Source organism: Brachyhypopomus gauderio, chromosome 16 (assembly GCF_052324685.1).
Source record: "Brachyhypopomus gauderio isolate BG-103 chromosome 16, BGAUD_0.2, whole genome shotgun sequence".
Lineage (NCBI taxonomy): Eukaryota > Metazoa > Chordata > Actinopteri > Gymnotiformes > Hypopomidae > Brachyhypopomus > Brachyhypopomus gauderio.
In genome coordinates, this window is record NC_135226.1 from 21,270,251 (window position 1) to 21,282,750 (window position 12,500).

Consider the following 12,500-nt stretch of genomic DNA (forward strand, 5'->3'; position numbering starts at 1 on the left):
AATGCGTCATTACGATATGTTCCTGCCAAATGTCGGTGTCTTTGTGAAAGGTGCTTCCTGTCAATATTTGATGAGCTTATGAGTTTAGGTCTGTGACCTCCAGGTTCCCAGAGAAATTGGGCAAAAGGTGAAAGCCCATCAGTACTGGCCTCCGTATCCAGTGACCAATAATGCCAAACCTCCCCACCCACCTGTGTGTCCCACGTCTGCTGGGGCAAAACATCCGTCATTGTTCGCAAAGTCCGAATCTGCCAAGCTGCCGTGTTTAAACACCACGACCTGCTCGTCTCCTCCACCTGCCGCCTGCCCCGTGTGGACCGGGCGCTACGAGCCAACCCAAGACACGGCCAAGAGAGGCTGAAACATTGATGATGTGAGAATACAGGCAGGGCGTTCAGGACGCTCACAACAAGGCCCAAACCTGAAGAGCCTGTGCAATTAACACATCACAGCTCTTTAACTTCTCGTGTAATTGTTCGTGTTTGTGAGAAAGGAAAGAGTCTTAACCCTTCGGTTTTGTTGACCTCACGTTTTTTACTTTAGTGTTCCCGGTCTTCAGAGACCGGTCTGTTTTAACACACAAAAAAATTTTTCACCACCTTGCAAACATAGGCATAACGTGTGTGTGTCTGTAGGTGTGTGTGTAGGTGTGTCTGTGTGTGTGTGTGTGCCTGTGTGTGTGTCTGTGTGTGTAGGTGTGTGTGTAGGTGTGTGTGTGTGAGTGAGTGTGTGTGTGTGTGCGTGTCTGTGTGTGTTTAGGTGTGTGTGTGTCTGTGTGTGTGTTTAGGTGTGTGTGTAGGTGTGTGAGTGAGTGAGTGTGTGTGTGTGTGTGTGTGCGCACGCGCATGTGAATTCATGCACATGAGTGGCATGTCACACTCAGATCAGAGTGTGCCTTGCAAACATAGGCATAACATGTGTGTGTCTGTGTCTGTAGGTGTGTGTGTAGGTGTGTCTGTGTGTGTAGGTGTGTGTGTGTGAGTGAGTGAGTGTGTGTGTGTCTGTGTGTGTTTAGGTGTGTGTGTGTCTGTGTGTGTTTAGGTGTGTGTGTAGGTGTGTGTAGGTGAGTGAGTGAGTGTGTGTGTGTGTGTGAATTCATCACACTCAGATCAGAGTGTGCCTTGCAAACATAGGCATAACATGTGTGTGTCTGTGTCTGTAGGTGTGTCTGTGTGTGTGTGTGTGTGTGTGTGTGTGTGTGTGTGTGTGTGTGTGTGTGTGTGTGTGTGAATTCATGCACATGAGTGGCATGTCACACTCAGATCAGAGGGGCCTTGCAAACATAGGCATAACATGTGTGTGTGTGTGTCTGTGTCTGTGTGTAGGTGTGTCTGTATATGTGTGTGTCTGTGTGTGTGTCTGTGTGTGTGTAGGTGTGTGTGTGAGCGAGTGAGTGAGTGAGTGAGTGAGTGTCTGTGTGTGTATAGGTGTGTGTGTGTAGGTGTGTGTGTGTGTGTTTAGGTGTGTGTGTTTAGGTGTGTGTGTTTAGGTGTGTGTGTGTAGGTGTGTGTGTGTAGGTGTGTGTGTGTTTAGGTGTGTGTATAGGTGTGCATGTGTGTGTGTGAGAGAGCGAGTGTGTGTGTGTGTGTGTGTGTAAGTGTGTGTGTGTCTGTGTGTGTAGGTGTGTGTCTGTGTGTGTATAGGTGTGTGTGTGTAGGTGTGTGTGTGTGTGTGTTTAGGTGTGTGTGTTTAGGTGTGTGTGTTTAGGTGTGTGTGTGTAGGTGTGTGTGTGTTTAGGTGTGTGTATAGGTGTGCATGTGTGTGTGTGAGAGAGCGAGTGTGTGTGTGTGTGTGTAGGTGTGTGTGTGTCTGTGTGTGTAGGTGTGTGTCTGTGTGTGTAGGTGTGTGTGTGTGTGTGTGTGTGTGTGTGAGTGTGTGTGTGTCTGTGTGTGTAGGTGTGTGTAGGTGTGTGTGTGTGAGTGTGTATGGGGATGTTTTCTGTCTCATAGATGAATATATTCTGAATACCCATTCATTTCCTGTGACGGTCACGCTTGACCGGCAACAACACAGATGTAAAACGTTGGTTTAAAACACTCAAAATTCAGTGAAAAAGATGATCATCACTTTTATATGTTCCAGTGCATAGTGTGGAGGATGGCATAAGGCCTTGCAGCAATCAGATGTAAAACACAATATTTATGAGTGGTTTAAGTTCTAAATCGGTCAGATTTGACCCGAACACGACAGGAGGGTTAAAGCAAGACCAAAAGAGGTTTGGAGTCTTTCACTGTCCTTTTGAGAAGAGCACAGTGAGTTTACGGGTTTTTTTTGTGATATTAAACCCATAACTCAGCAGTGATGTTCGCAAATCTCTCCCCTGTGTATACTTCAGACAGGCGTCCTCTGCTCTTAAGAAGGGCTGTGAACTGTGTTGGGAGGCAGGCGTTGTCGCCGTCAGTTTACAGGAATAAATGAAATCAGGGATCAGGTGTGTCACAGTCCACCACAGTCCACAGTGCCCTCGTAGTCTTGGAGTACGTGCGAGACTGGTGAACTGGCTACCAGAGCGTTGTCCAGCACACACCAACGTAGGGTCATTGGCCTCGCTGATAAACACAGATACGCTCACGCTGCCTCCTATGTGTCTGGACCAAGGTTACAATACCAAACGATTTCTTCACCCTCAAACTAATATTTACAAGTTAAGAGAAAGCCTTCGAACATTATCAATTTTCAATGTAGACGAAGCAGACGCAAGGTGAGCATACATGTATAAATACTACACTCGCCTTCTGGATGCATTCTTAATTTTTCCATCTTGTATTAATTTGTAATTTCCCCCCCACACTCAGTTTAGTAGCAGGTACAATACAGTAGCACAATCTCCAAATGCGACCGGTCAGGGAAAGGACAGGACAGCTTGCACCTCTTTACACGCCATGCCTGTGTTCAGATTGTCAGTTCAGTGCCTCAGTCAGCTGGTGAATTCTAACACGTCATGTGACCATGCAGATGTGTGACTGTCAGGCTGGTCTGCAGGACCAGACGAGGACGACGTCCCCCGTCCACCTGCACTAGAACCCCTGCTGCTACAGGACGAGCCCGTCCAGAGCTGCTAAAACTATTTCACTCATAACTCATAACATTTAATTGAATTAATAACTCACAACACACTTTTCATAACACATTATAACATCCAAGAAGTGTCAGTGTGAGATTAATGATAAATATACAACAAGCAGGATATGACGTTCAATATAATACATGCCTCTCCCCTCCACCCCCAAAAAACCTTACAGACAAGACATGGAGTGTAGATACGATAACCTCACACGGAGTAAGCAAATGCCTCAAAACGGTGTTGATCTGGGGAAATGGGTCACCTCAAACCAACAAGTGGAGCAACCATCTCTGATGGATCACGCCCTGACAGGAAGTAGCTCCCGGGCCTCAGAGGGTGTGTGTGGAGGTCAAAGGTCAGGGTCACCAGCACTGAACCACCTGGGAAGGGCCTCGGCCACCTCAGCTGAGGATCCAAATAATGACCTCACACAGCCAAATGTGCGGGACAGTCTAAAATCACTCATGAACGCCCCAGGAACGATGGAACAGGAGAATCGGTACATTCTGGGGTCTGGACCACCTGTTCTATCTGTTCTGTGTTAGTGTGAGGGTGGAGGAAGCGTGTGTGTGCCGGGCCCACCTGTGCTGCTCCGCGGCCTCGCTGTCGGGGAGGTCCAGGTCGCACACGCCACATCTCTCCCTGGTGCCGGCCAGGACACGCTTACCGCCGGCAGCACAGTCCGCCAGCTTGCTGAAGAACTCTCTCTGGATGAAGCTGTGATGGAAGAGGCCCCCGTAGGTGCCCAGGTCCGCCGACACGGCCAGGCCGGGCGGGACGGGCAGAGACGTGGGCATGGCAGCGCCCGCCGGCAACGCTCCCTCTGTCTGATGGTTCGCCGGCATGGCGTAGAGCGACGCCAGGTGTCGCTCGGCCAGAGTGGCGGCTCCTGCCGGTGCCACCTGCCCACAGTCTCCGTGCAGGGTGGCGGTGCCCACCTGGCCCACCTGGCCCACCTGGCCCACCTGCCCACAGTCTCCGTGCAGGTCGGGAGTGCCATCGGTGGACTGCAGCTCCCGTGCGCTGGTGATGACGCTGCCCCTGGTGGGCGTCCCCGGGGTGGTCCTCTGCTGCTTCGCCTCGCACACCCCTTCCTCGTTTCGAGAGGTGTGGTCTTCCTCGTCCACCTGCATCATCTCAGTCTTGATCTTGTCCAGCAGTGGAGAGGAACTCCCTGGAGGAGCAGGAAGGCCCCGCTGCAGTGAGCCCCCCAGGAGGGACTGACCCATGTTCCCCAGATTCTCCACAGCCTGCGTGGGCCGGGTGGTGGGAAGGCCAAAAGGGGCAGATACAGAGGGCTTCTTGTCCACCATGTTGACCAGGGCCAGCCGATGGCGGCTGGCAGAGCTGTAGCCCCCTTCCTGTATGGAATGCTTCTTGGCGATGAACGCGCTCTTCAGATACTTCATCCGCCGCTCATCATCGTCTTCGGTGCCATTCTCATTCATGTTTACGTCTGCATCGTTCTCCTCAGAGGACTGAATGGTCTCCAAGATCTTCAGACACTGCTCCTCCAAGTACTCTATCTCCAGAATCTCCGCGGCATACAGCAGGTCATCTAGGTCCTCCAGGTGAGCCTGGAGCGTGGCCGTGTAGGCGTACTCCAAGATCTGCTGGAACGTCTTTGGTGAGAGGAAATCCAGACTGTAGTGTTGACTGTTGCGATGGAAAAGGATCTCAAACATCTTGCTGACACACGCCAACACAGTCCTGTGGGCATGGAACTCCTGGCTGTCCACCATGATGACCACATCGCACAGCGTCCCCGACAGGCGCATCTGGTTGGCCTTCTGCAGGAGGCTCGTGGGGTGGCCGGGGTTTTGGAGATGGATGACGCCCATTTTTGTCAAATCCATTACACCAGCATTAACCAAACCATCTCACGAGTTTCCCTCTTGCTTCTCAAGTGTCTCTGTAAACACTCTTTGTCCAGTCTGATGAAAAAAACGACAGCACAATGTTAACCACTCACACAGGGAATTTACAACCTGCTAAAGCGAACAAATCACCTAATTAATCTTAGACGCCGGCAGTGCTGAGGGTGTTATTTTTAAATGCACCTGGAATGAATGACATTCTGAGAATTGCGAAGTGGAGCTCTTGTAAAACGCACTGCAACCCTGCGCTCATAAAGCGAGTTTCAACGTTTACGCGCAATTATGCAACAGCGGTGTTTACTGGGGAAAGTTGGCAGACGAATCTGAACCAGCAGCATTCAATACATGCCTGAAATGGACTAATATCGCACTAGTCTGAAGATGAGTCAAAGCGTCATTTAAGGTAACGCATCTGATTGAGAAAGTAACATGACATTAACCGTTTCTGACATTCTGTCAGTGTCCGCGCCGAACCGGGCTGGGCGAACCGCTGTTGCCTCTTGAATTCAAGTGGTTTAATTTCCAAAACAATATCCCATATTTGATTTCGATAAGATAATGCGATATTTAGCACTACAATTCTGTGCAAATGCGAGGTATAAACACGTAGGTTCTCCCGGATCAGGACGCTATAATAAAAAGTCACATACGTGACCGAAACTGCGAAATAACAGCATATGTGTGCGGGTACACCTTAATATTACCAACAGTTCAGACAAACTCGTGTCGTGAAGGAATGAAATGCCCGTTGTCCACATGAGCGGTGTTTACAGCAGCCCGGTGTACCGGTCCCGTATAACGCGCACAAGCGGATCAGCGGAACCGGAGCGGCGCAGCAGGTGAAGCGCGCACGCGACGCTGAATCAACAAGCTCACCTGCCGGTGCCACCGTCCACAACCCGGCCCGTAAGTTGCCATGGTTCGGTACACTTTCCTTTCGTTCTGTTTCGGTTAAGTCACTTGCCACGAAAACATTATTGTAAAAGTAAATGTAATAATGAAACGCGCGCACGTTTTGTCTACGCGCACGCGCGTGTCATCGCGGCTCTTTCGCCACTCTGAACCCTAAACGAACCGAGTCGCCGTGGGTCCAGATGAAATGATGGCGCGTCATGTGTGACCTACCTGGGCTCGCGCGATTCAACAGCTGGTTTAAGGCACCGGCGCAGCGCGCGACGTACTGAGGTTCACGGAGCCCGCCTCACGCGCACCAACTCCACCGGCGGTGACGTCACGGCATTGACTCACTGTCTCCGTGAAGACGCGACGGGTTCGGTGCACGGTCCACGGGACCGGTGTCGTTAGCGGCGTTTGGACAAGCGGGATTTGGGAAGACTGCTTAGACGTGTAGCCGTGAATCATAGATCAGTATCGATTATTTTTTGGTTTTATTTTTTTGAAACCGTTTAGTCTGTATAAAAATGTTCTGAGGCAGATCGATTTTATTTTCCAGCCTTTGGTTCATATGAAGGTTCACCTGCTTTTAAGCGCGTAGGTTGTAATGGAAGCAACCCCAAAAAAGCTCAGAAGCCCTTTCACCCGCTAAGAGCGTCTTCGCATAGTTTGCCAGACTGAAACGAAGTATCTCTCAACTTCCACGATTTCACAAATATCATCCTGGGTGTAGTGGCTCAGTCATTCTGTAACACCAGAGACACTGGGGCTCAGAGTAGTGGACACGGACCTCTCCATCCAACACAGACCCTAGCCTTTAGCTGCTGGAAAACACACACACACACACACACACACACACACACACACACACACACACACACACACACCATACACACATACATACACACACACTCTCTCTCTCTCTCTCTCTCTCTCTCTCTCTCTCACACACACACACACACACACACACACACACACATACATACATACATACATATACACACACACACACACACACACTCTCTCACACACACACACACACACCATACCATACACATACATACATATACACATACACACACACACGCACACTCTCTCTCTCTCATACACACACACACACACACACACACTCACATCTGTCTTATCCCCTGTCCATTGTTCTTCTTGGGAGAGGCAGTCCCACGCCTCAGAGATGACGGATCTCAGGCAACCATAACGACACTACAGGTCCTGAGGGATAGACTAGCACCCCCGAGTGTATCTGCGGTGTCTAGATAGGCACTTCCTTATCTCTCCCTGAAGATGACTGATTAAAAAAATAACTGTTTTTCAATATATCATGAAGTGCAGGTTCCCAGTAACAGGAAAAGAGGCAGTGGCGCACTTTATAGAGCAAGGTGTTAATAATACGGTGATTTGTTGTCATACTGTGCTAAATACAAAATTTACAAGGTTATTTTGTGAATAAAAGTCTAGGAAAGAAATGAAAGTGCACTGCCATGTCTCTTGAGCCGCGGAATAGTAATACTGTCAAACATGTTACACGTTCTTTAAAACGTGGTCAGAATTTCTCCATTCTGTTTCTCATGACGATCAATGCCAGCTTCTTAAAGCAAACTGGCTCCATCTGCTGGTCAATCAGTGTAACAGCTAACTGGCATTTTACAGTTTTTGACGACTGCTAACGTGCGTTTGTCCAATCTGTAGTCACATTTTCAAAACTCCAAACACAGTGAACACAACATCAGTTTTCAGTGGCTATACTATTAGTTCAATTCATGTTGTTATGGCACAAAATGCAGTCATTTTACATGTTTTTATAATGCTTACATTTTCTATACACACAAAGTTATCCAATAACAAAATTCTGGATCGTTTTTGTCTTATTTACAATTGCTTGTACACAGCATGCCAAAAATGAAAACCTAAGGTTCAAAACCTTAAATATCGTATAAAATGACAAGTTCTGCAAAAACAAAGGCAGCTGAAAAGTTATTACTGTTGTACACATTTTTTGCACATGAAATAAATGAAATAAAATGAAGTACAGTAATGTAATGTGTAATGAGAGGAGCAAATATAACAATTTGTCCTGCAATCTCAAGTGCTGGTTTGGTCCTTCACAAATGCCAGATTGGTCCCTATAACAGTGACCTCCTTCTATAGTTTTTGAATGAATTCTACCAACAACTGGTTCCAGAAGCAGAAAGGGAACAGGTGGGAGAAAACACGAGGACATTTGTGATGGGACAATGTAGCATTCTGTCATTCTCATGTCATCACAAACTGGTTTATAGACCATCCAAGAGTGATGTCCCTTTTCCTCCCGCCCTACTCGCCTTTCCTCAACCCCACTAAGGAACCTTTTTCAGTCTGGAGGTGGAAGGTGTATCATCATCGGCCCCATGACCAAATATCCCTCCTGGATGCAATGGATCCCGACTGCAGAGACATTTCAGCTGAAGACTGCCAGGGGTGAATAAGGCATACCAAGCTTTTCTTTCCCAGGTGCATGGCAAGGGCCAACATCAGATGTGATGTGGATGAAAACATGTGGCCAACTGCTGAAGACCACTTACATTACACATAACAAGACTGTTCAGTTTTGTATTCTGTTTTTTCCCCTTGTGTGGCTTTTTTTGTATATGTGTATTTTTACACATATGGGACCATGGCTAATTATATTTACAATTACGATAATTATTTTTTGGGTTAGGCCACAATTTACAGTAATGTCCCTAATACAGTAAAATATACCCTTTACTGCAAAACTGTTACTGACTCCTAATCTACATTCCATATAGTACCTAACAATAAATATCACTCATTGTGTAGACAGTATGTTGCCAAAAATGCACACATTTGAAAAAAAAGTCCAAATGAAGCGGATTACAGTAAAAATGAACTGACTAAGAAAACAACAGATGTTACTGTAAAATGTCTGTTGTTTGCTGGGAGAGGGTAAAATATTACATGTAATACTGTTTCTGTATTGCCATCAAATGTTAGTTTTTTTACAGTGGTTGTACAGTGATTGACTATGTTCATCTCGAAAAGAGAATATGTGCTAGTGTTTGAAAGAATGATTGGATACTGAACCAGGTTTGCTGTGTTTTAACAAAGTTGTTTGCATTGTGAAATGCAGAGTTGTTATTTAGTTAAGAAAATGCGCTTTTGAACACGATATTAACTATTTGGCTATTTGTGTGAGGTCAATGTGTTGCAGTGTTTAGAGTTTTGACAATGTATCACAAGTATTGGGAAACGCACGTTAGCAGTCGTCAAAAACTGTAAAACCGTGAAGTTGTATTGGAGTATGTACGAAGACATAAAGATCATAAGAAAATAAAGACTATCACATTCTAAACAGATCTCCAACAGAAAAGGATCACCAACTGAGTAATGAAACTCAGTAGCAGGCTTCATGCACCTACACTTGATGTAGAAACTGGGGCTAAAGATACATGCATATTATGCATTGTACAAAGATTAGACATATGTAAAAAGAAATTATTAACAGACACAGGCTTTTATGTTTCAGTTAGTTTAATCAAAATGTGTTAGAACAACACAACCTAGGACATGTTCTGTTGATACTTAACCAATGAAACCATAGCTGTCATTCCCTATACTAGGTCATCACAAGAATGTGTCCCAGAGACAGATGATGTCACTGTGAACTGCTGGGATACATTTGCCTTGAACATAATGAACATGGTTATACATTTTTTTTATTTCTTACAAAACAAAACGAAACAAAAAAATTAAAATAAACCCATAAACACCTGGGGCCCAATCACGTATGTCTGTCCGCATATCTGGTATCAAACGAAAAAGGCAGAGTATGTGACACCAAAAACCACGTGTGCTCACAAGCCCACATCCAGGCCTTCTACAGGCACTGGTCATGCATGCATAGACCGGACCTGCTGACGGTCTCCTACAGACGTCCTGATCGGCAGCGGCAGTGAAGATGCACACTGGGCAAGCACACAGTCATGCAGTGAGAGATGGAGGAAGAAGACCTTCAAGAACCCTGGTCTAGATCACCTTCAAGAAGAACCCAAGTCTAGGTCACCTTCAAGAAGAACCCAGGTCTAAATCACCTTCAAGAAGAACCCGGGTCTAGATCACCCTCAAGAAGAATCCGGGTCTAGAATACATTCAAGAAGAACCTGGGAATAGAATATTTTCAAGAACCCAGGTGTCTAGAACACCTTCAAGATTAACGCAGGTGTCTTACCAACCCTGCTCAGGACAGGATGATGGTAGCTATCAATGTACATGTTATAGAAAATGAAAATCAGCTATTTTCACCAGAAAGCTATTGATATTCTCAAAATTGGTAAGACACACAATCACAGTGCACAAGCTCACCTTCAGGAGTGTAGTACAAATGTCACCCCCCTCCCCCCCCACCACAGACATACACAGTATAAAAATGGTCAGATTCCTCTTGCTTGAGCATGTTTTGAAAAAGGAGCCAAAATCTGTAAAATCCCAAATGAAGACCAACATCAGTAGAACTTCAGTAGAACATCAGTAGAACTTCAGTATAACATCAGTAGAACGTGAGTAAAACATCAGTAGAACGTCAGTAGAAACCATGAACAGATTGGATGTCAAAGTCAAACATCAGTAAACTGCATGAAGGATGTGGTGAAGGAAGATGTTCCATCACCATGTGCATCACTGTCTCAAACACGTTGGGTGATTTCAGAATGTACTTAAAATACCCAATGACACTATTCAACAGGACTAGCCCTCCAAAGACTTCAGATAAAAAAAAAAAACAGATAAATAATAAAATAATGTGTTTTACAGAATATGCTTATAATTTTCCTGAATTCATATAAGATGAGATGTTTTCAAAACACTCTTGGAAATATCAAGGAATTCGAACACAATATGAACTGAATTTGCAAGAATAATTTCATGAGAATTTAATTCATTTAACGAATACAAATCAGAACTGAGAAGGCATACGTAAATACAGCTGACTCCTGTCTTAACCGTGTACCAGGTACTCACACCTCTCACCGTTTTAAAGAAATATAATCGTTAAGGACACTGCAGAACGAGCGTGTTGGTGTTCACTGTGGTGTTGCCGTCTCAGCGGGTCTCCTCATCACTCTGTGATCTCAGGTACCACACTCTTTAGCAAGATGGGGTTCGGTTCCGTTTCCTCTTTAGACCGGACCTTCATTAGCTCCTCTTCCTCACACCTGGTCTCCTCTTCCTCCATGCCGTTCCTGCTGGAGAAAATTATTCATTACCCTTCAGTAGCACTGATCGATATTCAGGAAGTGTGAGGGCGTGCAGAGAGGAACCACAGGGCACACGCGGGGAGATTACAGACGGTGACATGCACCTGCACACCACGTTAGAAGACATCTACAACCAACATCTAGAGAGCCCTACTGTGGAGCCGGTGGGCCGTTGGTGTCAGCTGTGCCCAGAGTGGGGAACCCATCCTGGGGGAGGTCTGCTTCTGAAGCCGGGGGAAGACCTCCATCAGCCTGGATCCCATGGGTGACGGAGGACTCGGGGTCACTAGTGCTATGCAGGGTGGAGGCCAGCGACGTGCACTCGTGTGGGCTCTCTAAGAAGCTGGCAAGCACCGCCTCCTGGACGGGCTCTTTGTTGATTGGGTCTTGGGGAAGCAGAAGATCTGAGGCGGGGTCTAATGGAATACTGGGAGGACCATTGGTTTGTGTAGGCTGAGAGTCAGCCAGGTCCACCAATGGGGCATCAGAGAAGAGCAGGGAGGTGGCCAGGGGCTGGGAGAGGATCTTTGGGGTGCTGGTGTCGGGGCCTGAGGGAGGGGCGGGGTACGGGTCAGGGGGCGGGACCATGAGGCTGGAGGTGAGAGTGGTGCTTTCACTAACTGGGCTGCCCTGGCTAAGGTCAAAGGTGTCAGTGACCGTGTCGGAGTTTGTGGCCATAGACAGGGGCAGATCCACCATGGTGGACACGCCTTCCGCCAGACGCCTGAGAAAGCAGAGACAGACGAGAGGACAAGAGACACGAGGACAGAATGAGGAAGAGACACTTCAGGCATGTACCACTTCAAGACGTTAAAGGCGTTGGCTTGTTACACCAACTACAGACACATGGGGGAGCTGTCGCTCTAAATAAAACCACCAAACCAAAAAGTCAAGAAAGAAAAGCAAAATAGATAAAAGGAAGGAAATAAGAGAAAAACATTGAATGAAAGAAAACAAAATGGAAAAGATAAATATCAATAAAGAGATCAATAAAGAGACAATAACATTCATATCAGAGGATGCAGCACAATATCTTGTGTGTTATTGCACGGAGACATCATGCTTCCTAAAGCCACAGGCTACAGAGCTACACACCACAGACCACTTACTCAGCCTCTGTCAGGGGCGTGGTCTCATTGGGTTCAGGGTGTCCTCCTGCATCGTGATTGGCTGTGAACTGGTCCTCAGTCCTCATTTCCACAATGGGCTCTTTGGAGTTGTCCTTACTGGGACGAGAGAAACACACGTTGAGGACGACACTACACGACCGAGTGCAGGATGAGTTGTGATTGGTTCCCCAAAGCGGGGGTAAAGCTGTCATGCACTGAAGCCAGTGGCGGATTGGCGGTGGGGTGTATTGGGGGCGTACACGAAGGCTGCCTTGCCCGCCTCCATGTC

General features: G+C 46.9%; 2 protein-coding genes across 6 annotated transcripts in view; both read right to left on the reverse strand.

Annotated features, from left to right (window-relative positions):
• zbtb16b (zinc finger and BTB domain containing 16b) overlaps window positions 1-6,221 on the reverse strand; it is a 45,612-nt gene extending 39,391 nt beyond the window's left edge. Inside the window, exons 1-2 of one of the 4 annotated variants that reach the window (XM_076976035.1) lie at window positions 6,067-6,221; window positions 3,647-4,998 (exon numbers count right to left, since the gene is read on the reverse strand). In XM_076976035.1, coding sequence (XP_076832150.1) covers window positions 3,647-4,920 — 1,274 coding nt within the window. In that variant the 5' untranslated portion in view covers window positions 4,921-4,998; window positions 6,067-6,221. Of the gene's footprint in view, window positions 1-3,646; window positions 4,999-5,124; window positions 5,196-5,817; window positions 6,042-6,066 lie in introns of those variants that run through there. The other 3 variants (XM_076976032.1, XM_076976033.1, XM_076976034.1) reach the window with 3 other exon arrangements.
• A 3,131-nt stretch (window positions 6,222-9,352) lies between these two features.
• Window positions 9,353-12,500, reverse strand: part of ncam1b (neural cell adhesion molecule 1b) — a 52,152-nt gene continuing 49,004 nt past the window's right edge. The window contains exons 18-21 of one of the 2 annotated variants that reach the window (XM_076976241.1): window positions 12,472-12,500; window positions 12,212-12,328; window positions 11,257-11,826; window positions 9,353-11,087 (exon numbers count right to left, since the gene is read on the reverse strand). The exon at window positions 12,472-12,500 is cut by the window's right edge and continues 167 nt beyond it. In XM_076976241.1, coding sequence (XP_076832356.1) covers window positions 10,964-11,087; window positions 11,257-11,826; window positions 12,212-12,328; window positions 12,472-12,500 — 840 coding nt within the window. In that variant the 3' untranslated portion in view covers window positions 9,353-10,963. Of the gene's footprint in view, window positions 11,091-11,256; window positions 11,827-12,211; window positions 12,329-12,471 lie in introns of both variants that reach the window. The other variant, XM_076976240.1, reaches the window with a different exon arrangement.